At 39.5% G+C, this 25,652-nt stretch overlaps 1 protein-coding gene across 2 annotated transcripts in view; it reads right to left on the bottom strand.

The window, feature by feature from the left end:
* Positions 1 to 25,652, bottom strand: part of AATF (apoptosis antagonizing transcription factor) — a 114,777-nt gene that overhangs the window by 22,961 nt on the left and 66,164 nt on the right. For both annotated transcript variants that reach the window (XM_032280771.1, XM_032280772.1), the window contains 3 exons: positions 16,889 to 16,956; positions 14,932 to 15,012; positions 4,390 to 4,461 (listed from right to left, as the gene is read on the bottom strand). In XM_032280771.1, the coding sequence (XP_032136662.1) occupies positions 4,390 to 4,461; positions 14,932 to 15,012; positions 16,889 to 16,956 (221 nt within the window). The remainder of the gene's footprint in view (positions 1 to 4,389; positions 4,462 to 14,931; positions 15,013 to 16,888; positions 16,957 to 25,652) is intronic.

The following is a 25,652-nucleotide window of genomic DNA, read 5'->3' as shown; positions in this document are numbered from 1 at the left end:
AAAAAAAAGTTGGAAACACAATGTCAACTAGTCCTTCCAAAAGATTTTGCCAATTACATTTCCAACAACAGTATGCAAAAGTGCATTTTTCCTTACATCATCAACACTGGGTGTTACTAATCCTTTTCATGTTTTCTAACTGAATAAGGACAACAAAAAGGGGAGGCGGTGTGTATGGTGGTGCACGCCTGTAGTCCCAGCTACTCAGGAGGCTGAGGCAGGAGAATCACTTGAACCCTGGAGGCAAAGGTTGCAGTGAGCCCAAATAGTGCCACTGCACTCCAGCCTGGGTAACAGAACAAAACTCTGTCTCAAAAAAAATAATAAAAAGAAATCTCATTATATTAACTTTCATTTCTTTGATTTTTGGCCCTTGAAATTTTTCTTTTTTGATTTTGTTTTTTTGAGATGGAGTCTTGCTCTGTTGCCCAGGCTGGAGTGCAGTGGCATGATTTTGGCTCACTGCAACCTCTGCCTCCCGGGTTTAAGAGATTCTCCTGCGTCAGCCTCCTGAATAGCTGGGACTACAAGTGCATGCCACCGTGCCCAGCTAATTTTTATATTTTTAGTAGAGACAGGGTTTCACCATGTTGGCCAGGATGGCCTCAATCTCTTGACCTTGTGATCCACCTGCCATGGCCTCCGAAAGTGCTGGAATTACAGGTGTGAGCCACTGCACCTGGCCCTCTTTTTTGATTTTGAAGCCTGCTTGTTGACGTGCTGTGTCTATTATTCTTATTGGGATATTCTTAGAGATTTGTAAAAACTCTTTACATAGTAGAAAAATATGTCATCTGCTGGATTTTTTTGTTCATCATTTACCTATTAGCTTTGTTTTTGATGTCTTTTTCAATATGACTTTTGTGTAGTCAGGTCTATTAATATTTTTCCTTATAGTTTCTGGCCCTGTAGTCATGCTTATAAAGTTCTTTACTACCTTAAAATCATTAAAAAATTTTTTCTCTACTCCCCCAGCACACCAAGAATGATATATGTGTAACTTAGGAAAACCAAAACTATTTACTTGAGGAAAAGTAGCATGCAGTAATATTGATACTCTAACAATTATAAAAGCTTCCTATTTGTGGTGTACAAATGGGACGCAGGATGGAATGGTACTAGATTATTTCCACTTTCGTTTTTCCAGTAAGGAAAAACAAAGAAGGACAAGCTATTACTGCTTCCTTTTTCTTAAGATAAAGTTAACAATACCTACTGGCTCTAAAAGTTTTGATACTAGGAGAGAGAGCTAATGCCTAGTTACTGTGCCCATGGTTAATCTGGCCTATTCAAACCAAAAGCACGAGTAGTTGATATGGACGCGTCTCTCTATCCTTAGGAAACACAATGAGAATGGCGTGCACTTTGGTAAAAACAATGTTCAGTTCTCCAGCTACAAGACTATTATTACATTCCTTAAGTAGCTAAACCAGCTGGAGAACAATGCTGGTAATTAGCAATCAGTCCACAAGGAATAGCCCTTTTTCCTTATGTCACTGTCACCCAGCAAACACATTCCCAACCCCTTCTCCCTTGCCTGCTCTACCTGGAGTGGCAACGTAACACAGTTCTGGCAAGTGAAATACAAAAAGTTTGCTGAAGGGAATTCTGGGGAAGCTTTACTTTTCTGATTAAAAACAAACAGGTATGGCTGGCACAACTCTTTCCTCTTCTTCCTGCATTGAATGCATGCCTGATGGCATAAGCTGCAACAGCCATCTTGGGACTACAGGGGAAAGACTGAGAGATGTTGATCTAAACACCACTGAGAAGCAAAAGCCATGGCCAACAGTTGCCTCTCACCCCGAGAATTATCCTGTCGGAAAGATGGACTTCCATTTGCTTATGCCTTCGTAGTCAGGTTATATATTTCTTATAGACCATACCCAAATTAATCCTAATAGAGTCACATTCAAATAATTTTTATTCCTAGCAAACAGTAGACCTTCAAAAATTGAGTGAATATAGATAAGATTCTGGAAAAACTACCCCTCTAGGGATTCAAGTAAAATTCCAACAAAGAATGGCATACCATTGATTTCTGAATGATTTTATAGTGCTATGTTCAAAAGATGCCACTAATTTCTAAACCAGGTTTCATTTTGTGCCTGGGATAATAACGTAACCTTAAAGGGCTTGGTTTAATTTTCAAAATCTAGTTTTGCTTTCTTCTTGATGCCATTTTTTCCTTGCATCCTGACAGGGAATCTAAGAGGCACTCATTTTACTGTGCAATAACAGGCTAGATCTCGAAATGAACAAAAAAGCCACAGCCATATCTAGACATGCACTTGCAAAGCACAGGACAGCAGATGGGGGTCACAAAGCTAGATATAAATGTACTCAGAACCATCCATAAACTGTTTTGTGCTCAAAGCACTAAATAAACCAAATAAAAAATAATAACAGTGTTTGCCAAAATTCGCAGATCTCATACTTTTCAGGCAAGGAGGGGAATCTGATGGCATTTGGTAGCAAACAAAATACTCTTAAATAAAAAGGTTATATGTAGTTTGAGGGATAAAACTAGCAAAAACCACCTGTGCCTTTATTATGCTCAATAATTTCACTTGTTAAATATGTTTAAAAATGTTCCTCACAGCATTATTTACAACAATGACAATTAAAAGCCATTTAAATGTCCAACAACCAGTGAATGGCTAAATAAATATTGTAACAATATTATTTAGTCATTAAAAAATTTTAAATTAATGACATGAAAATGCTCTCAGTATATAAAATATTTCCCAAATATAATTTCAATTATACAAAAAAGAAAAACAGGAACATACTGAAAAGGAACTTATAAAAACTGGAATGAAATACTGTGAGATGTTCAAAGCGGCTGTCTTCTGTGTATGTGTGAATGTATACACATACATTTTCTATCTCGGTAGGCTGACAGGGCCTAGAAATAACAGTACTCACTAATGAGGAGCACCCCCAGTACCTAGATCTTGGTTTCTAAATACCATTTAAAAGCACTACTAAACAGAACCAGGGCTCCTTCAAGAAAGACTGATTTCAGGGCTGGAAGATGGAAAGTCTAAAATGAGCCTTAAACATCTTGTTGTGCCAGAAAGTAAGGAAGTATTCAAAGAATGACTGAAGACAACTTTGAAGGCACTTACACTATCTGGGACAATTTTATCATCAAAATAAATATAACCCATTGAATAAAATAGGAAAACACAAGTCCATATTGATATAAATGAATAAATAAACAGTAAATGAGGGAGAAGAGGGAGCTCTTCATTATAGAATGCCAATTAATACATACAGAAGAAACTGTTATTTTAAAAAGGTTATCTTTGAATAGTAATATTATGAGGACACTTTTTTCTTTTTTTTTTTTTTTTTGAGATGGAGTTTTACTTCTGTTGCCCAGGCTGGAGTGCAATGGCATGATCTCGGCTCACTGCAAACTCCACCTCCCGGGTTCAAGCGATTCTCCTGCCTCAGCTGCCCAAGTAGCTGGGACTACAGTTATGCCCCACCACACCCAGTTAACTGTGTATTTTTAGTAGAGATGGGGTTTTTCCATGTTGGTTGGGCTGGTCTCAAACTCCCGACCTCAGGTGATCCGCCCACCTCGGCCTCCCAAAGTGCTGGGATTACAAGTGTGAGCCACCATGCCTGGCCAGTACATACATCTTTTGTAGAAACATTCACAATCCCCAACAAATACAACATATGCACATCTCCAGAGCAGTCACTAGAGCCACTTTCAAAAGGAAAGAATATGCACAACAGCTGCAAGTAGAAATGGCAAGCACGTGGGCCACCCGCCCTGTCCTAGAGAGCTCAGATGTCCCAGGCAGGTGGGCTAAAGTTCAAAACAAAACAGGAAAAACAAACAAACCACCAAAGGCAGCACTGAGGTTTATGCGAGTCTCTGGTTTGGTTTTTTTTTTTTTTTTTTTTTTTTGGGACGGAGTTTCACTCTTGTTGCCCAGGCTGGAGTGCAATGGCAACTCGGCTCACCGCAACCTCCGCCTCCTGGGTTCAGGCAATTCTCCTGCCTCAGCTTCCTGAGTAGCTGGGATTACAGGCACGCGCCACCAGGCCCAGCTAGTTTTTTTTTTTTTTTTTGTATTTTTAGTAGAGACGGGGTTTCACCGTGTTGACCAGGATGGTCTCGATCTCTTGACCTCGTGATCCAGCCGCCTCGGCCTCTCAAAGTGCTGGGATTACAGGCTTGAGCCACCGCGCCCGGCCTCTGGTTTGGTTTTATAGTAACTATGAGGGTGAAGAGATGTGACCCTTACTATGATGAGAATGACAAATGGTTAACTGATAAGAAGAAATGGAGAGGGCAAAGGCTGTAGAACAGGTCAATATCAGGTTGTCATGAAGCCATTTGAGACACATAATTAATCCATTACTCACCTGGCATCATCATTCATTGTAGTATGGTCAATAGGTGCCATGAAACTCAGCAACTTGCTAAGGACATGAAACCTAAATAAAGCAGGAAGCAAACAGGCAGCAACATTAGTAACTATTAACCTAGGAAAGGAAAAACATTCCATGAGTTAACAAACTCCAGAACTGATCACTAGAACATTTGGCTACAAAGCGGGATAGGGAAAAAAATTCATAGGCACTTAGCACTGTCGTTGGATGACCAACTACAGTCATTCCTTGGTATCCATAAGGGAATGGTTCCAGAAATCCCCATGGATACAAAAATTCATGGATGTTCAATTTCCATATGTAAAATGGCATAGTATTTGCATGTCATCTACACACATGCTTCCACATACTTAACTCATCTCTAGATTACTTAAAATACCTAATACAATATGAATGCTATGTGAATAGTTGTTATAATGTATTGTTTAGGAAATAATGACATGAAAAAAGTCTGCACTTGTTCACAGGTACAGCACAACGATCCTTTCCCCATGCCTGAATATTTTCAATCCATGGTTGGTTGCATCCACAGATGTGGAACTCACGAATATGTAGGGGTGACTGCTACATTTCCCTCTTTTTCCTTAATGCTACAGGAGAAAAGTCTGAAACAGATTACTGTAAATGACAGTTCAACACAGATTCATTTATATCACAGCTCCAAAAAAGAATAGGTGCACTTGTGCTGCTGAACAATATACAATCCTTAAATATTATTCCAGACTAAAGACAATGAGGAATTGACTACCTCATTTTCCTCCTCTACATATATCTTAAACATTTTTCATTTTAATAGATGTCATAAAAGTCATTTCCTGGCAGCAGCACAGGTAGTGAGTGGTACGGCATCTGAATGCAACACCTCACCAACACCATCACTCACTGACACTAGTTCCCCATGTCAGAAAAGGCATCTGCAATTCCACAGCATCTCCATGCACTAAATCCATGGGGTCTTTTGTTTCCCCCATCTTTAAATGGAGAAGCACAACTGAGTTCACAGTAAGTATGATTCCTAGATCTTCAATCTAGGTACTACGAAGTTTAAGTTATATCACCTACATTTCCCACAAACTGGAAAAAAAAGTTTCTTTTGTATGATATATTTAAGATTCTCTAGAAAATATATGACCTTATACAGACCAAATCATACCAACGATAATTCAAAAGGGTATCCTTTTCCACTCATTTTAATGTGCCTTCTCTATACACAAAAAATGAAATTCTAACCCAAAAAACTCTACTAGCACAAAACACTATCCGTAAACAAAATGTGATATTTTCATGTATTTAATACATAATGTTTTAAAGTTTTAGGAACATTTTTACACGTCAAATAATTTAATTATTTATTATACCACCCACAGTTTCAGCCTCCTAAAGGTAATTCTTTTTCTCAGCAAATAAATTTTACAAGAATAATACTGATAAGATTTTCCCCATTATACAAGTAATATTGGCAGGGTGTGATGGTGCATGCCTGTAATCCCAGCACTTTGGGAGGCCGAGGAGAAGGATGCTTGAGGCTAGGAGTTCAAAGCCAGCCTGAACAACACAGTAAGACCCCATCTGTACCCCCCACACACTAGAAAAAAATAATAGAAAAGGCATAAAATACAGAAAATTTAAAAACAAAGCACACACAAAACACATGCAGTTGGCATTGCAGTGGCTCATGCTTATAACCTGAGCACTTTGAGAGGCTGAGGCAGAAGGATCACCTGAGCCCAGGGGTTCAAGACCAGCCTGGGTAACATAGCAAGACCCTGTCTCTACAAAGAGCAAAAAAAAAACCTGGCCAGAGTAGCTGGGACTATAGAAACCTACCACTATGCCCAGCTAATATGTGTAGTTTTAGTAGAGATGGGGTTTCACCATGTTGCCCAGGCTGGTCTTGAGCTCCTGGACTTACCTAGCTGCCTTGGCCTCCAAAAGTGCTGGGATTACAGGTGTGAGCCACCATGCCCAGTCTAATTCTTGACTTTTTATAAAATGAAAAAAGGCCTCTATGTCACCTTGTTTTTTGTTGGTGACATTTTGTTTTGTTTTTTGAGGTAGGGTCTTGCTTCGTCACTCAGGCTGGAGTGCAGTGGTGTGATCATAGCTCACTATAGCCTTGACTTCCCAGGCTCAAGCCATCCTTCCAACCTCTGCCTCCCAGCTCCCACCACCACCAAATAGCTGGGACTAGAGTATGCACCACTATTCCTGGCTAATTTAAAAAAAAATTTTTTTTAGAGATAGGGTCTTGCTATGTTGCCCAGGCTGGTCTCAAATTCCTAAACTCAAGTGATCCTCCCACTTCAGCCTTCCAAAGTGCTGGGATTATAGGCAAGAGCCATCATGTCCAGTCACATAAATTTTTTTGAAGTCTGCTTATTAGCTTCTTATTATAAAATATATAACTTTTAAAGTTTTTTATTAATACATAATGATTGTACATACTTATGGGGTACATGCAGTATTCTGATACACACATACAATGTGTAACGAGCTAATCAGGGTCACTGGGATATCTATCACCTCAAACATTTATAATTTCTTTTGTCGGGTACATTTCAAATCTTCTCTTCTAGCAATTTTGAAATATACCATAAATTCTTGATAACTATAGTCACTCTACCGTGCTATCAAATACTAAAACTTATTCCTTCTGGTTTAACTATAGTTTTATACTCATTAGCCAACCTTTCTTCTTCCCCTGCTCTCCACACTACCCTTTCCAGCCTCTGGTAACCACCAAAAAATTAATACTATATATATATATTTTATTTTTTTAAAGAGACAAGGAAGGGTCTTGCTATGTTGCTGAGGCTGGACCAAAACTCTTGAGCTCAAGTGATCCACCACTTCAGCCTCCCAAGTAGCTAAAAATACAGGTGTATGCCACAATGCCTGGCTAATACCTAACAGATAACTTTTTTTTTTTCTCTAAGAGATGGGACTTCACTTTTACCTAAGCTGGTCTTGAACTCCTGGGCTCAAGTAATCCTCCCACTTGAGCCTCCCTGGAATTACAAGCATGAGCCACTGAGTCCAGCCAAAACATTACTCTTAGATGTGAAATTGCTGAGTTGAAAGATATGTATATGTAAACTTGACTAAGTCAAAATGCCCTCCCAAAAGTTGTGTCAATGTATGAACAACCTTTTTAGTTAAATATAAAGCAAAAATACTGTTAATTACATATATATTTTAATGTCCTTAGGCCTCACCAAACTTCAGTGTCCATCTGAAAGTATAACTACTATTCTTGGCTGTGTGGACAAAGACTGTGAACTATACCCTACAGTTGTGTTATGCAATATAGTAGCTACTAGCCACGCATAGCTACCATGCATTTGAAATGTGACTAGTCTGAATTGAGATGTACTGTAATTAAGTATAAGATACAAACCAGATTTTGAAGACTTGGGACAAAAAAAGAATATATGTCATTAATAATTCTTTTTTTTTTTTTTGAGACGGAGTTTCGTTCTTGTTACCCAGGCTGGAGTGCAATGGCGCCATCTCTGCTCACCGCAACCTCCGCCTCCTGGGTTCAGGCAATTCTCCTGCCTCAGCCTCCTGAGTAGCTGGGATTACAGGCACGCGCCACCATGCCCAGCTAATTTTTTGTATTTTTAGTAGAGACGGGGTTTCACCATGTTGACCAGGATGGTCTCGATCTCTTGACCTCGTGATCCACCCGCCTCGGCCTCCCAAAGTGCTGGGATTACAGGCGTGAGCCACCGCGCCCAGCCATTAATAATTCTTAAAATAGTAAATTGTTAAAATATTTATATATTGAGTTAAATGAAATTTGCTATTAAAATTAAGTTCACCTTTTTGCTTTTCTAATGTGGCTACTAGAACATTTAAAACTGCATATATAATACACATTAATATTTTTATTAGATGGAAATACTCCATAGAATATCTTTACATTAAATACAATATCATCAATAACTATTAAAACTACATGATGAAATACAGGCTTTATGAAGAAATCAGATTAAAGACTATTTAGTATACTTAGTGCAATGGATTCCTCTAATCTCAGTGCACTGAAAATGGGCGCATGTTTTAATATTAAGTTGCCTTTTACCAACTATACTAAGAAAAGATAATATATTTTGTTGTGGAAGAACAGACCCAAGAAAGTAAGACATCATATTATTAAAGGCTTGGGAGTTTGATCAATTTACATTAGGATTTCTGATTAAATCATAACCAAATCCACTTATATGTAATGCTGAGTAGAATACTGACAATCAATAATTATAATTACTGTATTTCCAAAAACCCAAATTTTTTAAAGGTTATTTTGTAGCATCCAATTAGCAAGTCTGACCAAGCTGTATCATTTAAACTAATGATGTGTTATTATTTAAACTGTTTCCAGAAGGTAATGTTAATCTTTGCTACAACATTTCTTATATATACAACCCTATCACAAAAAAAGAGTAAAAATTACTCAATGGTGGGACCTAGTATCAGCAATGACAGCTGGCCATACATTGTCTGTTCTTGAAGTCTAACTCAAGAAAGTTGTTTATAATATTCTCATCTAGCTTGGGGGGCCCCCTGGTTTAACCCTTTAGGAAAGAATGCTAAGGTAGCCAAGATGTAATTGTGGTGCCTTTATAGGGTTGGTCCTGCCAGTGAAACAACTCAACATCCAGAGGTTAGAAGAATGGACTCTGGAATCAGACCAATTAGTTCAAATCCCAGTTTGCTACTTACTAATTATGTAACGCTGGGGATGTTACTTCACATGAATTAGCTCGTTTAATCTGCATAACAACCCTATGAAATGTCACTTCTATGATTATATTCCTTTCACAGATGAGGAAATTGAAGCACAGAGATGTAAAGTCATTTGTCTGAAGTCTCAAGGCTGGGAAATGAAAAGTCAGCTTTCAAACCTAGGCAGTGGGCTCCAGGGCTTGTGCTCTTTCTGCCTCTGCATGTAAATTGCTTAGCAGTGCCTGACCTGGGAGTTCTGGAGATGTTAGTTGCTATGCTATTGCTATGAGTAAAGACTACTCTGATTCTGACCACTTCCTCACATTTACGGTCTCAAGAAGAGCCAGGTGAGTACAAGATGACAAAACCCAAACCAATTCAACACACATGAACTTATCTATGACGTGAAAACCTTTTTATTCCGTAATAATTTTAGGCTCCTGAGACCCCACATTACACCTAGTTGTGATGTCTCCCTAGTCTCCTGCAATCTATGACAGCTTCTCGGTCCTTGTTTTTTCATTACTTTGACACTTGATGAGTACTGGTCAGTTATTTGGTATTGTGTCTCCCAATGTGGATTTGTATGCCGGTTTTATGATGAGATTAAGGTTAGGCATTTTTGGCAAGAATACCACAGAAATGACGTTGTATCCTTCTACTGAAGACAGAGGGGTGTAGACATGTCTTTTTACTGGTGCTGTTCATCTTGAACACTAGGTTAAGGTGGCATCTGTTAGATTACTGTAAAGCCACGATGTTTCTCTTTGTAATGGACAAATATCTTGAGGGAGATACTTAGAGACCATACAAATACAGTCTCTCCTCAAACTTTTGCCCATTGATTTTTATCATCTATTGGTGGACCTTGCCTGCAAAAAATATTACTATGGGGTTTCCCTAGTGGTGGTTTTCTATTTCTCTCATCCTCTCTACATTTAATAGCTGGAATGGTATAGGACCTTTTGATGGCACATCAATTTGATTCCAAAAGGCTTTTATGAAACAAACCAATCAAGGCAGTAAAAGTTTACGAAGAAATTCTAGAGGCCTTTCAAGCATGCAGTTTTAGTTTGCAGTTTCTGGAATTCTTCAGGAACCAAAGGCATTTCATGTGAAGAAATGTGATCACAAATGAAACGATGCTGCCCTTGGTGATTTGTCGGAGGCACCAGGCACTCCTGACCCCTTACTAAACACTTCCCTGTATTCACTGCTGTCACTAACTTCCCCTTGCCCTCCTCCCTCAATGGCCACTGTTCCTCAGCATTCTTTATGGGATTCTTTTACCCTGTCTATCTCACGTATGTTGACATTCTTCAGGGTTCTACTCTTGTCACTCTGCATTCTTGTCACACTGTACCTTCCTGGGAAACAGCAATTAAACTGTTGCCAAACTATCAACTAATAAACACCTACATCCTTCTATCAACTAAAAAATATCTCAACTTGGATTTCTCAAGGTTGTGTCAAACTTCAACATATTCAGAAACTGAATCTTCTCCCTCCCTCAAAAAAACAATAAAAAAAGATTTTCTTCTTGCAGCCTATCTCTTATACATCTCAGTGATTACTACCAAGACCTATCCAGTTCCCTGAAACCCTGGGAGTCATTGTAGCCTTCTCACTTTCTTTTACCACTTCATGGGCGGCCACTCCTAAGTAATAACTACTCACCTTTATAAATGTCTCTCAATCTGTCATCTCCTATTCCTTCCAGGCCTTGCTCTCATAACTTTTTAGTCCTTTATAGAAAATCCCCTAGAATTATCTTTTTTTTTTTTAAAGACGGAGTTTTGCTCCGTGGCCCAAGCTGGAGTGCAGTGGCGCGATCTCTGTTTCCTGCAACCTCTGCCTCCTGAGTAGCTGGGACTACAGGCAGACAATACCACGCCCGGCTAATTTTTGTATTTTTAGTAGAGATGGGGTTTTACCATGTTGGCCAGGCTGGTCTCGAACTCCTGACCTCAGGTGATCCGCCTGTCTTGGCTTCCCAAAGTGCTAGGATTACAGGCGTGAGCCACCGCGCCTGGCCAATTATCTTTCTAAAATGTGAATGTGATAATAATATTCCTCTCTCTAAAATCTTTCAATGAGTCAATCTACAGAATAAAGCCCAAAATTCTTTTTTTTTTTTTTTTTTTTTTTTTTTTTGAGACGGAGTTTCGCTCTTGTTACCCAGGCTGGAGTGCAATGGCACGATCTCGGCTCACCGCAACCTCCACCTCCTGGGTTCAGGCAATTCTCCTGCCTCAGCCTCCTGAGTAGCTGGGATTACAGGCACACGCCACCATGCCCAGCTGAATTTTTGTATTTGTAGTAGAGACGGGGTTTCACCATGTTGACCAGGATGGTCTCGATCTCTTGACCTCGTGATCCACCCGTCTCGGCCTCCCAAAGTGCCGGGATTACAGGCTTGAGCCACCGCGCCCGGCCCAAAGCCCAAAATTCTTAACATGGCCATGATCTAGCACTCACCCATGAATGTAGCCTCACTCTGCTATTCTCACATATTCACTTTTGGTGGCTATGTAGGCCAGTTGGTCCTGCCAGTGAAACAACTCACTGAAGAAGGTTAGAAGAACAGGTCTGGAATCAGACCAATTAGTTCAAATCTCAGTTTGCTACAAAAGTCTCTGCCAAAACAAAATAATTGCGTTTCCAAAATGGACCCCACAATCTCTCAAGCTTACAAACCTTTTTGCACACATTCTCTTTGCTTTCACTGGGCAAATGCCTACTAATTTCTCAAGGCTCAGTGAGGATGTCATATCTTGTGCAAGTCTTCCAGAGCAGTCTGCATCCCTCAAGGGTGGAGCAGGGTTATTTCTACTGCTGCAGCTCCCACACAGCACCTCAGTCGGCAAGGGCCTGCCACCCTCTCCAGACTAGTTGGCTCTCTGTATCTGCAGGTTCAGCATCCACAGATTCAATCAACCACGGATCAAACATACTTAAGACATAAATGGTTGTGTCTGTACTGAACATGTCCCAATTTTTTTTCTTGTTATTATCCCCTAAACAGTATAGTGTAACAACTATTTATATGGCATTTCTACTAGACTAGGTATTACAAGTAATCTAGAGATAATTTAAAGTACAGGGAGGATGTGTGTGGGTTATATGCACATACTACGTCATTTTATATAAAGAACTTGAGCATCGTGGATTTTGGTACCTGCAGGGGTGGGGGTGTGGGACTGTTTGTACGTCCTGGAACCAATCCTCCACAGATACCACGGATGACTGCGAATGTTCCCTGAGGGCAGACTGGGTCTTACCTACCATCTAATGACCATCTTCTTGGAAGGAGAAGGACACTAAAACTACTTATTATATTTTCATGTTTAACCCTGTTTAAAAACAATGCCTCTTGCTTGTCTGTTGCCAGAATAAGATTTTACTACCTCTGGATATATGGGAATGTATGGGAATCTCCACTGCTATCAAAATGTTGAAAAAGCAAAGTTATCTAATTGCATTGACACATACCTGTAATGAACAATTTAATGAAATTAGTTGAATTCATTAATATAAAAAGCAGTTGCTATTAAAAAAAAATCCTGTTTTTTTTCTTTCAAACTGATAAACATTTTTGAGTGCCTACTATGTACCAGATATTTACACATGATTTAATTTAATTTCCATACCAAATCCCTGAAGCAGGGATTATTATCTCTACTCAGTAAATGAGAAAAGTGAGGCCCAGAGAATAAAGAACAACCAAAATTATATTGCCAGACAGAGCCAAGATGTGAACGCAAGTCTGGTGATTTGAAATCTTGAGCTCCTCCTTCTATAGAACATTTATGTCCTCATAAAATTATAATTTTAAAAGTATAGTATTGGAGAAAAATTTGATCCCAAAAATAAAGAATAAGGTTAGGCCGGGCGCGGTGGCTCACGCCTGTAATCCCAGCACTTTGGGAGGCCGAGGCGGGTGGATCACGAGGTCAAGAGATCGAGACCATCCTGGTCAACATGGTGAAACCCCGTCTCTACTAAAAATACAAAAAATTAGCTGGGCATGGTGGTGCGTGCCTGTAATCCCAGCTACTCAGGAGGCTGAGGCAGGAGAATTGCCTGAACCCAGGAGGCGGAGGTTGCGGTGAGCCGAGATCGCGCCATTGCACTCCAGCCTGGGTAACATGAGTGAAACTCCGTCTCAAAAAAAAAAAAAAGAATAAGGTAATCATCTAATCTGGTCACCTATGAAGTACTATTAGTAACATTCTTCTTTAAAGCCTTGGAGCTGGGGGTGGGGGAGACAGGTACAGAAGAGACATGTCAGTAAGCAAATAAATGAACACTAGGAAAAGAGACAAATTCAACCTTGGAGTACTGATAGCAATACTAATGACAGTAATAATGGCAACAAACACTTATATAGTGCTTACTATGTACCTGGCGCTATTCTAACGGCCATACATACACTATTCATTTAATCCTCACAGGAACCCTTCAAGGCTTGTATATTGTCATATTCACTTTACACATGAAGAAACTAGCAGAGTTTAAGGGTCTTGCCCAAAGTAACTACTAATCAGCGTCAAAGCTGGGATTCAAACTCAGGCAGTCTGCCTCTTAAATCCATGTTCTTAACCTCTAAAAATGAACCTAGAGAACGATGAAGATTTGGAAATTAACAAATTATAACAATTTAACCTGAGACTGAAAAAAAGAGACACTAAATCAAAGGATGATGCTTTCCAAAGTTGATGATACTTTGTACTTTTGCGAAGTTAAAGAAAAATAAGCATTTCCTGATGAGTTTTGTTAAATACTAAAACAAGTTAATTCAAGTAATTGAGAAATCTACTTCTCTGAAGATCTTTAAAAAATCAGATAGACTCACATTTGTCTAAAGGGAATTTAATGATAGGTAGGTTCTAAAAAGGATGTGGGATTAACTGTCTGTCTAAAACTGTCCTAACACAAGTTTACGATTTTCTCAGTGTGCACCTGAATTACAGGTAGTTTCTTTGATACGGAGACTTTGTGTGATGATATTGTGTCACACACACACACACACACACACACACATACACGACAGTTACCAAGTCTAAAAGTATAGCGATGCCAGGTTCTACTCTTGCTCCTTCTCATCTGTACCCTTATAAAACTCCTTAAAGGGCTCACAGGGGAGGATTTTCTAAGTCAGAAAATTTCTCTATTTTCCCATAAACATTTTATTTCCCATCTCATTTAATAACTTTGTTAACATTTCCTGCAGTCCTTCATTTATGTCTTTTTAACATACTGTGTGCACATATGGCATCATGAAAATGGATCAATAAGACAATAACATTTTTATTTTTTATTTTTTTGAGATCGAGTCTTGCTCTGTTGCTCAGGCTGGAGTACAGTGGCGCAACCTTGGCTCACTGCTACCTCCGCTGCCCGGGTTCAAGTGATTCTCCTGCCTCAGCCTGCCGAGTACAGGAACCACTGTGCCTGGCCGTAATATTTTTATATCATTCTATATAAATTATTAAAATTAATATAATTTCAACTATCTTACTTTTGTTTTCTTATTTTTTCTCTTTCAAGGAATGCATACATTATTTCACCCATCCATTCACAACAGTAGCACAAAAGTCAATGGAACTATATTTCCATCTTAGAATAAGAAAACCTGAGTTGCGATAAACCTTCAAATATTGGTTTAATTATTTTCCTGATCCTTAAAAACGGAATCATCAGAAGAAAAGAAAACACAGCCTAACAGCCTGAATGCAACATATACACATACAATATATGTTGACATTTTTCGAAAAAGTAACTCACCGAAGTTTCCTGCCTTTGCTGGCTTTCCTATCTACTTTTTTGTGGATTTTGCTTCGCAACTTCTGGATTGCAAGCCACTGCCTGGAAAATTCACGAACAATGTTATGCACCATCACTAACAGAAATAGTTATACATATTGACAAATTGGAATTTTTCTTACTAACAACCCTGCAGAAAGAAATCATCAACCTACATCAAGTTTCTCAAGCTAGTTTGGGGCCAGACTGACTAATCAATTGAACAGGATTTGTGCAATGGTAAAAAACAAATGGCAGCTGGGAAATTCTACAGCAAATTTGGTTACCAATGCTCCTTAGTATTTGAAGTTGCTGTGACAAGCACTAAATCTACCAGTCTGCAGGCAGACCCATCAAACTGAGCATAGCTGCTTGGGTTTCTTTTTAATGTTTAAGCTATGCAGCATGTTCTATTACTAATGTTGCAACTGCTGGTTGGTTTGAGTGTATGAATTTTTTAAATCTAACTTTCCCTTTGGTAATCCTCCAGTGCTTTTTCTTGTGCTTTCCAAATTTCTGCTAATTTTTAAATAATTATCCACTACTGATACTAGTTTTTATTTGTTTTAAATTGTTTATATTTGTTTTACTTGTTTTAAACTGTTAATTTTCATTTCATCTACAAATATTTCAGTACATGTTGCCATACAAGAGAAGAGACAAGGACTCTTCTCCTCTCAATACAATCTCAACACCATTACCACATCTAAAAAAAAAAAAAAGTCAACAATAATTCTTTATTATCAAATATCCAGTCAGTCTTCACATTTCCTGGAATGTCTCAATTTTACAGTTGGCTTGTTTGGATCAGAATCCCAAAAAGAGTCACATATTCTACAGTCATTTTAGATAAGAAGGAATTAATTTTTCAATAAGGGATACTAGGCTAAGAAAATCTTCATGAATTGCTTATATGAACAAAAGTGAAAAAAAGAAAAAGGAGAAATAGCAGCAGCAGCTAGTCATCTTACATGATTTATGTAACGAAAACTCAACATCAGAAAAAAAAAAATCTAGAGAAATCCAATTACTGTAATCTTAATATAATCTTAATTACCATAATCTATTTTATTGTAAAGTCAGATAAATGTACAATATAATCACCAGTTAAATGCAATTTGCTCTATCACATTAAATTTATAGTGAACAGCTCTCCATAACATTCCAGAGATAAACGAAATATCAACAACATCCTACCATAAAATTCAAATATTTTACTCAAAATTATTTCATCAACACAAATTTTTCATTGCTTTCTCGAAAGGCTGCTCTGCCTAGAATCCCATTCTGGCACTTTCGGCTTTTGTTTCCTTTCATGCTTTTGCAAATTATAACTCATGGCTATTTAAATGTACACTATTCATTAGGTAGCACTCTAAATGCACTTTTTATTTTCCAACCACAGGATGAAGCATACACACAAGAGCCTTCCTTCACTACTTTACATTCTAACCCGACATCTGGGTAATGCTGCCACGTTCCATTTCTAATTGTGCTGAAGCTTTTACTGAAGGGGTGGAGGTCTAAATTAGGGCAGACTCTAACAAAGCAGATTCGACTGAGAGCAAGGAACCTGTTGTGCAAAGTGCCGTGTTCTGACAGCTGAGAGCACACATTTGGGTGGCTGCTTTGTATCCACTGGTCAACAGATTGATATGGATACAATCACAACGCAAACCAGGGAGCAAAGAGCATAAGAAAAGCTCCGGAAAATAAACTCTAAAAATAAACACATAGGTGTTTTATAATTCCTTTTCAAATTGCACTTAAGGCAATGTAGGGTAAACAGTTGGTCACATTGTCTTTCTAGCTCTTATTATCTTGCTTAACTTCAGTAGGTACAGGACCAATCATTGCTTTGCAGGTAGAATTAAAGGGACTCAAGAGGAGAAACTATTAGATTGGCTGTTTGCATGAACAGAAAGCAAATCTAGATTACCTTCCCATGGCCACCTGATCGTTGGGATCCAAGGAGCTGGTCTTTCGTTCTATGAGTTCTCGAAGGAGCTAGGGGAAAAAGGAAAGCAACAGATTTATTTATCATCTTCCAGTACAACTGACTTTAAAAGGGGACAGAAGGAATTTTGAATGGCATAGTGACAGCTCTAAAACTACAATCAATAAGGGACAACCCAATGGCAAGAGCATTACTGAATTCCTATTAACCCTTTCATATTTATATATCTTTAAAAAGGTGGCTATAGCGGTAGCCAAGAACAGAAGCCCATTTGGAAGACTTACTGTACTGCATTTCCTTCATTTTTTTTTTTTTTTTTTGAGACAGAGTCTCACTCTGTCACCCAGACTGGAGTGCAGTGGTACAATCTCGGCTCACTGTAACCTCCGCCTCCTGGGTTCAGTCGATTCTCCTGCCTCAGCCTCCCGAGTAGCTGGGGCTACAGGCACATGCCACTATGCCTGGCTAATCTTTTGTATTTTTAGAAGAGATGGTGTTTCACCATGTTAGCCAGGATGGTCTCGATCTCCTGACCTCGTGATCTGCCCACCTTGGCCTCTCAAAGTGCTGAGATTATAAGCATGAGCCACCACGCCCAGCCCCCTTCATTGTTTTTATAATTAGTTTTGTCTACTCCATCGATATTAATGGAGAATCTTTAAAAGGTCAGGTGGGAGGGCTGTGTGGCAAAAAGGGAAAAATACACCAGCTTCTCGCCAATAGGATAATGGCACAAGGTTAACTTCTGAACTATAACCTCCAGCAGTCAGGAAGGTCTTCCTCAGGCAAAAAGCCTTTATTGCATATAATTAAAAGTGTGGGCATCATATTCTTGTTTTCCATAGCTGCTACTCTACCAAGCTTGCTATTAAGTGATTTAGCTACTACATATGTTACCGACACATTCATAGACACAAAAATTTTAAGAGGGAACCTAAAGAAAGTGATTTGTAGGCCGGGCGCGGTGGCTCACGCCTGTAATCCCAGCACTTTGGGAGGCCGAGGCGGGTGGATCACGAGGTCAAGAGATCAAGGCCATCCTGGTCAACACGGTGAAATCCCGTCTCTACTAAAAATGGGCATGGTGGCACGTGCCTGTAATCCCAGCTACTCAGGAGGCTGAGGCAGGAGAATTGCCTGAACCCGGGAGGCGGAGGTTGCGGTGAGCCGAGATCGCGCCATTGCACTCCAGCCTGGGTAACAAGAGCGAAACTCCGTCAAAAAAAAAAAAAAAAAAAAAAAAGAAAGTGATTTGTATATACTGAAAATATATGACAGAGGACTAGTCTCTCATCCCATATAATTAACTCCACAGGCGTGATTCTAAATGACTCTCCTACTGTCATCTTAATCCTGACTCCACTGCACCCAACTGAAATCTACATCTGTACCTTTCATACAGACTTAAGAATCTGCACCGGATCTTAAAGTCCTGGGTAAAGAGAGGCAATGGATTTTAAAGTTAAACACTAAAGGACAAGAATTCTAAATTATGATAATAAAACTACAAGTGCTATCTAGGGAGAAAGAGAAATAGAGATTAAAATTCCAAAAATCTTCGGAGAGAAACTTAGGAGAAGACACTAAGATAAACTAGTTCTGCTAATCATCTGACAATAATACAGGCTTGACCCTAAAACTTGTTTCTTCATAAAAATTAGCAATTATTTTGTAGGTGAGACATGGTGGCAATAGAGATATTTCACCAAATCAAATAGCTGAAGCCTGTGAGAAGATGAAGAAAGAGGAATAAATTCCTCTGAAAGCAGGTCTCTTTCTAATTTCATTTGTTTATGTAAGTAGGCACTGGAAGAAGTAAAACAAATTTATAAAAATATTCGCTTCCAAAAGATGAATCTCTATTGCAAAAGGGAAAAAGATATCTCAACTGCAATTAGAAAACCTCCCATGATGTTTTTTCATTTGCTTATTTTGGACATTATTACCACAGCAATTATGTTTAAGAATGCAGGGACCAGAAGCGGCTGGTTTTATTATCACTAGAAAACAGCAAGCTATTTCTCTACCCTGTTTATCTGATTGATTCCCAACATCTTTCTGGCAGCCAATCTATCAGTTTATCTCTCCTACTTCATCACAGTCACTTCTGGCAGCTAAATACAAGATCCAAATCCAGTGTTACACAGACATACGACACAGTAAACCTATGTAACACTGCTGCTGTGTAAACAGCTGCCCTTAAGGCTAAGCAGAAATGGGCTTCTGGTTCCTAGTCAATATTCTGTCAAAAGCAAGGAGTAGGGGGAGTGAGGGGGAGTGGTTAATAATAATAAAGAAAAAGAAGAGAAAGAAAAATAAAAAGGAAGGAAAATAATGGAATAACTGCATTTCATTGCCCTTACCTTGTTCGAGCCACACAAGAGATTACAATAACCATTTCTGGTTTTCCTAATCATCTCAGATCCCTTAAGACTGGGCAGTCAGGGTCACTGGGGAGCAGGCACTCATGGAAGGCTGCCCCAGCACCACAGGGCCGACCCTCGGGAAGACAGCCTCACAGGCCCTTGCTGAAGGCTGGAAATTGGAGCTCACAAGTGGATCTATTATACTTGCAGTGGTCTCTGCAATTCAAACACCAAGTTGGTGTAGCATTTACTTTCAAGCACTTTGTGTACTATACATATTCTGAGCTGCATTTTCACACACAAGTGCTTTGCATGACTATTCCTAGTCATTCATGACTTGGAAGATTGTTTTATTGGTCTATCTGGCCAGGTCAAGTTTATTCAGTACCATATTTCAGAAGATTCTGTTGTGTCCACGGTAAGAAAAAGAAAGCAACAACAAAAAATACAGTTAAACAAATGATTCCCATGGCTATTACTATTTCCCGTAGCTACCACTATCACTGGCTTTAAATTTAATTAGAAAATTGTTTTCAAAAAACTCACTTATAAAAAAAAGCTCTGGGGATACTGGCTGAAGAATTTGATTTTACTTCTGATTTTAACTTGTATAGCTTTAACTTTACAAATAAACTTTTCTACTAAAATTCAAGTTTCTGTTACAATTATTAGAGCTTTTTATTTCAACAATGATGATTTAGTATTTGTAATAATTTTCTATGTGATTTGGAAAATGGAGAGAGAGAGAAAATGTTTTTGCTCTAGTCCGTTAAAATTCCTCTGGATAATCAATTCAGAAAGGGTTGATTACACCTCTAGTTCTAAGGGAAAATCACAGATACAGTTAGGTTTTCAGGTCGGCCACGGAAAGCTATTTAACCCATACCAATATACAAGAGGAAAAGTACTAACAGTACTATTCAGCATCCAATCAACATTTGCAACACTCACACTAGAAAAAATGCACCCTAGAAACAGCTAACAGCTAAAAACGGCGGATTGAACACATTAGTTTATCTCTTCTCAACCCCTCTAAGAGGCAGCTGAAGAATAAAATAAATATTAACCCACAAGAAAAAAGAGAAAGGGAGAGCTAATGAGTGCACATTTTCATAAATTTTTCCAAGACAGTAAGAAGATGGAGGAGTTATCACCCAAATGCCCAGAGTGAATAAAGGTGAAGATGAAGACACTGTATTAGGCCGCAGAATTCCTACGAGGATCAGCTCTCTGGCAGGTACCATGCAAGGTGGGAAAAAGGGAAGGAGCAGAACCACTTGGGCTTTCTCCATTATCCCACAGAGCCAAGTGGCAACCATCTCTACCACCTCCCCCCACTCGCTGAGAGAAAAGAAATTTTATTCTTTGGAAAAACTGAACCACAGAAGGTCCAGAGTAAAGAAGCCTGGAATGAGGTACAAAGGAAAAGCTCTATGTTAATCTCTAAAACACCTCCCTTTCGCCCATCTTATTTGTAGAAAGCTAACAGCCCATGCTATAATTTCCTAGGCAGGAAAACAGAGGAGTCTTTTCTAGAAGAAACTGAATGGTGTCTGTTCCCCCACCCCCAAAATTAGATTTCGAAGTTGCTATGTTCTTCTGCATGTGTCCCCCAAAAATCCACATGTTGAAAGCTTAATCCCCAATGAACAGTGTTGGAAGGTGACTGAGTCATGCAGGCTCTGCCCTCGTGGATGGGATTAGGCATTCCTCTAAAAGGGCCTGATAGAGGGAGTCTGTCCTTTTTGCCCTTCCACCTTTTCCTACGTGAATATCCTCAGGAGAATTCAGAACCAAGGCACCATCTTGGAAGCAGAGAGCAGCCCTGGCCAGACAACAGAAACTGCAGAAACTGCCAGCTCCTTGTTCTTGGACTTTACAGCCTCCAGAATTGTGAGAAATAAATTTCTCCTCTTTTAAAATTACCCAGTCTGTGGTATTTTGCTATAGCAGCACAAACAAATAGACATATAGAAAACTAGGCAAACAAATACAAATTCCGACATCCAAGGCTACTTTAACAAAGAGGTCAGTTTACTACATAATTATATTTAAAGAAGCCAAAAGCTCTCCCCAACTGTCAGCGATTCCAAATAATAAACTTTAATGCTTTATTCTTAAATATGAACAGACAGTTAAGGATTGCCTGCAACTGAGGGAATCCTCATGCACAGACCAAGCAAATGGAAAAGAGGCTCGAGGAAGCAATGCAGAGAACAAAATAAATGCTTAAAAAGGAGGGAAAAAGCCCCAAAACTTACAAGGAATATCCCAGAGGAGTGGAAGAGGGTACACTCTGATGAGAGCAGGATACTGTGAAAAACAACTAAAATGGGAAAATAAACACTAAACAGAAATTTTTTTTTTTTTTTTTTTTTTGAGACGGAGTTTCGCTCTTGTTACCCAGGCTGGAGTGCAATGGCGCGATCTCGGCTCACCGCAACCTCCGCCTCCCGGGTTCAGGCAATTCTCCTGCCTCAGCCTCCTGAGTAGCTGGGATTACAGGCACGCGCCACCATGCCCAGCTAATTTTTTGTAGTTTTAGTAGAGACGGGGTTTCACCGTGTTGACCAGGATGGTCTCGATCTCTTGACCTCGTGATCCACCCGCCTCGGCCTCCCAAAGTGCTGGGATTACAGGCTTGAGCCACCGCGCCCGGCCAGAAAAATTTTTTAAATCCAACAGAAGAACTTAAATGAATGAAAATCTCTGATAAAAAGAAAACCAAAAGGCAACAAGATAATATCTTCTTGCTTTTTTGCAAGACAAGACAAAAATTTAGAGGATAATCCAGAAAGTCAAATATCTAACTAACAAAGGCTGGGAGAAAATGTTTGGAGTAATACCGAAAATTTTCCAAAATCAAAGAAAGAATAGGAATGCACCTGCAAAGACCTAGTGCTACGAATAAAAAAGGGCCTTTGTCAAGATACATCAGCATGAAATGCAGATTACCAGGAGTAAAGAGGAGATCCTAAGCAGTTAAAGAAAAAAATGGGTTACCTATGAATAGGGTGACTATATGTCCCAGTTTACCCAAGAAAGTCCTGGTTTATACTTGTTTTCCTAATATGCTGTCAGGCTAGCACCTTACATGTTCCATTTTTGATAACAAATTATACGGTCACCCTACATATTAAAGAATGAAAATCTAAATGGGAAAAGACAAGTTAACAGCAAGAGCAGATAGCACAGGACAGCAAGTTACCTTCAAAATTCTACAGAAAATGACTTCCAGACTCAGATTCCATGTACAGCCTTGTTACTGTTATTATTATTATTAAGACAGTCTCGCTCTGTCACCCAGGCTGGAACACAGTGGTGCAATCTCAGCTCATTGCAAACTCCGCCTCCTCAGCCAAATTATTAACCCAGTATAATGAGAGTTACATAAATGCATTTTTCAAACACGAAAGGACTCAACAGTTTACATCCTATGTACTCTTTCACAGGAAGATGTACTTCAGTAAATGAGTATACAAAAATCAAGACATAAGATATTAGAAAAGAGAAGTCTAACTAGGAAAGAAGCAAAGGCAAGTCCGAGGAATACAGCCAGCAGGCCTGCTGTGCAGCCATACCAGAAGAGCCCAGAGAGCTCTAGGTTGAGGTCCCCAAGGGGGGAAAGAAGTAAGAGGGAGGTGCAAAAGGATAGGTTATTCTATATGTTCAAGGCATGTGGAGCATATAGGGAAAAACAGCAATAGTTAACACAGAAAACTAAGCAAATCTTTTAAAAACAGGCATTATTAACTCTAGGAAAAAACAAATTTGTAAGAAAAACGTAATCATAATATAGCACTTGTTCCTATAGTTGGGATGTTCGTCCCCTGTAAAGCTCGTGTTGAAATTTGCTCTCAATGTTGTCTGGGCCGTGCATAGATGAAAGTCCTCCCTTGGTTGTGGGGAGTGAGTGAGTTCCCACTCTATTAGAGCCCGGGAGCTGGCTGTTGAAAAGAGCCTGGCGTGCTTCAGTCCTCTAGCCTCCTCTCTTGCCACGTGATCTCTGCACATGCCAGCTCCCCTCCACCTTCCTTCATTAACAGAAGCAGCCTGAGGCTTCCACCAGAAGCCCAATCTTCCCAGCAGCAGAAGAGTGAGCCAAAGAAACCTTTTTTCCTCAAAAAATTACCCACGCTCAGGTATTCCTTTATAGCAAGGCAGAACAGACTAAGACACTTGAGAACAACATTAGCTTAGTAATAATTATGTAAACACTGACAACTATTCTAGCAGGTGTGATACATTCTCATTGCAGCTTTGATTTGCATTTCCCTAATGGCTAATGATGCAGAGCATCTTCCTGTGCTTACGTAAGGCCATTTGTGTATTCAGATCTTTTACCCATTTTAAAATGAGGTTATTTGTCTTTTTGTTATTAACTTGTAAGAGTTCTTTATATATTCTGGATACCAGTCCCTTATTCACTTCCCTCCTGTAATGTCTTTTCACTTTCTTGATAGTATCACTTGAAGCGGAAAAGTTTTTAATTTTGATGCAGTCCAATTTTTTCTTTTGTCATTTGTGTTTTGATTTGTAATCTAAGAAACCATTGTCCAACCCAAGGTCATGAAGCTTTACTCCTATGTTTTCTTCTAAGAGGTTTATAATTAATAGTGTAGCTCTCATATTTAGGTCTATGATCCATTTTGAGTTAATTTTTGTATATAGTGTAAGGTAGGGGTCCAACTTCATTCTTTTCATGTGGATATCCAATAACACCATTTGTTGAAAAGATATTCCCCACTGAGTTGTCTTGGCACCCTTGTTGAAAAACCAAGTAATTTTTAAAAGCTTTTGGCTTTATAACCACATATTCCTTGGCTTTTTGTATTTGTCACCCAGAGTTATTGATGTCTACTTTTTGGCTTCCACAGTTCATAGCCACTGATGCTTGAGATGGAAAAAGCTTGGAGCAACCCTCTATCGAACTAACTTGGGCTAGCTGGGTCAGGATTCCTCAAATTTCTTCACTGGGAGATACAAAAGCAGACTCAAAGGATTGGGTTTACTCCTCCTGCGAATTCCCTCTCTCTTCCACAAGAATTCTTAGTGAAAATATAACTACTTTTGCTCTGTCTCCAGCCTTACCACCTTTTTTGGTTCTCAGCTCCCTAGTCTTTCAAATTATCCCCAAAAGGGTTGGGCCTGGTGGCTCACACCTGTAATCCCAGCACTCTGGGAGGCCAAGGCAGGTGGATCACTTGAAACCAGAAGTTCGAGATCAGCCTGGCCAAAATGGCAAAACTCCGTCTCTACTAAAAATATAAAAAAATTAGCTGGGGGTGGTGGCACATGAGTGTAATCCCAGCTACTAGGGAGGCTAAGGCAGGAGAAATCACTTGAACCTGGAAGATGGTGGTTGCCGTCAGCCGTGCACTATTGCACTCCAGTCTGGGCAACACAGTGAGACTCTGTCTCAAAAAAAAAAAAAAAAAAAAAAAAACCTATCCCAAAAAGAAGTCACTTGCAATTTTTAAACACCACATTTGAGGCATACAAAAAATAAATTGCATATACTGTAATTTCAGATAGTTCGGAAGGAATTACTATACATGCCTATAGTACAATTTGGCACAAAATGACCCACTCCCCAACTATATGTCCCCTTTCCACGTTGCCCACTCACTCCTAAACCAACAAGTCCGCTACCTAATGCTTCTGCTTCCACTATTCTACTGAAACAACCTGTGCAAAGGTATGGAGATCTCCATGTCTAGTGGGCACCCGGCACTACTCGTCCTATTAGACATCTTGAAGCAGCAAATGACACTGGATGTTCTCCCCTCACTGAAACATTCTTTTCTTGGCATTGGTGAGGCACCTCTCTGGCTTTGCTCCGCATTCAGCTGGCCCCTCTAGCCAGCCACTAAATACCACCTCTCCTCACGACTCAGTTCCAATCTTCCTTTTCTTCTCACTCCACAGGCTTTCCCCCAAGAACCTCCTCTTCTTCTCAAGGCTTCAATTACGTAACAGTTATCCCTGGAAATTTCTCTTCCCTTATACCCAATATCTCATCTATCTCAAGTCTTATATTCACAGATTCGTCCACTTTTAACCATCTCCACTGCCTTCACCCAGTATAGGATACTATCATCTTTGTTTACCCCATACATATATATTTGGTTTGAGGCGGAGTCTCGCTCTGTCGCCCAGCCTGGAATGCAGTGGTGCGATCTCTGCTCACTGCAACCTCTGCTTCCCAGTTTCAGGTAATTCTCCCACCTGGGCCTCCCGAGTAGCTGCGATTATAGGCATGCAACACCACACCCCACTAATTTTTGTATTTTTAGTAGAGACAGGGTCTCTCCATGTTGGCCAGGCTGGTCTCAAACTCCTGACCTCAGGTGATCTGCTCGCCTGGGCCTCCTGAAGTG

The sequence above is a fragment of the Sapajus apella genome, unplaced genomic scaffold (assembly GCF_009761245.1).
Source record: "Sapajus apella isolate SASKATOON/1434 unplaced genomic scaffold, GSC_monkey_1.0 scaffold12, whole genome shotgun sequence".
In the NCBI taxonomy this organism is placed as follows: domain Eukaryota; kingdom Metazoa; phylum Chordata; class Mammalia; order Primates; family Cebidae; genus Sapajus; species Sapajus apella.
The sequence above is the reverse complement of the archived record's forward strand: the minus strand, read 5'-3'. Positions and strand labels throughout refer to the sequence as shown.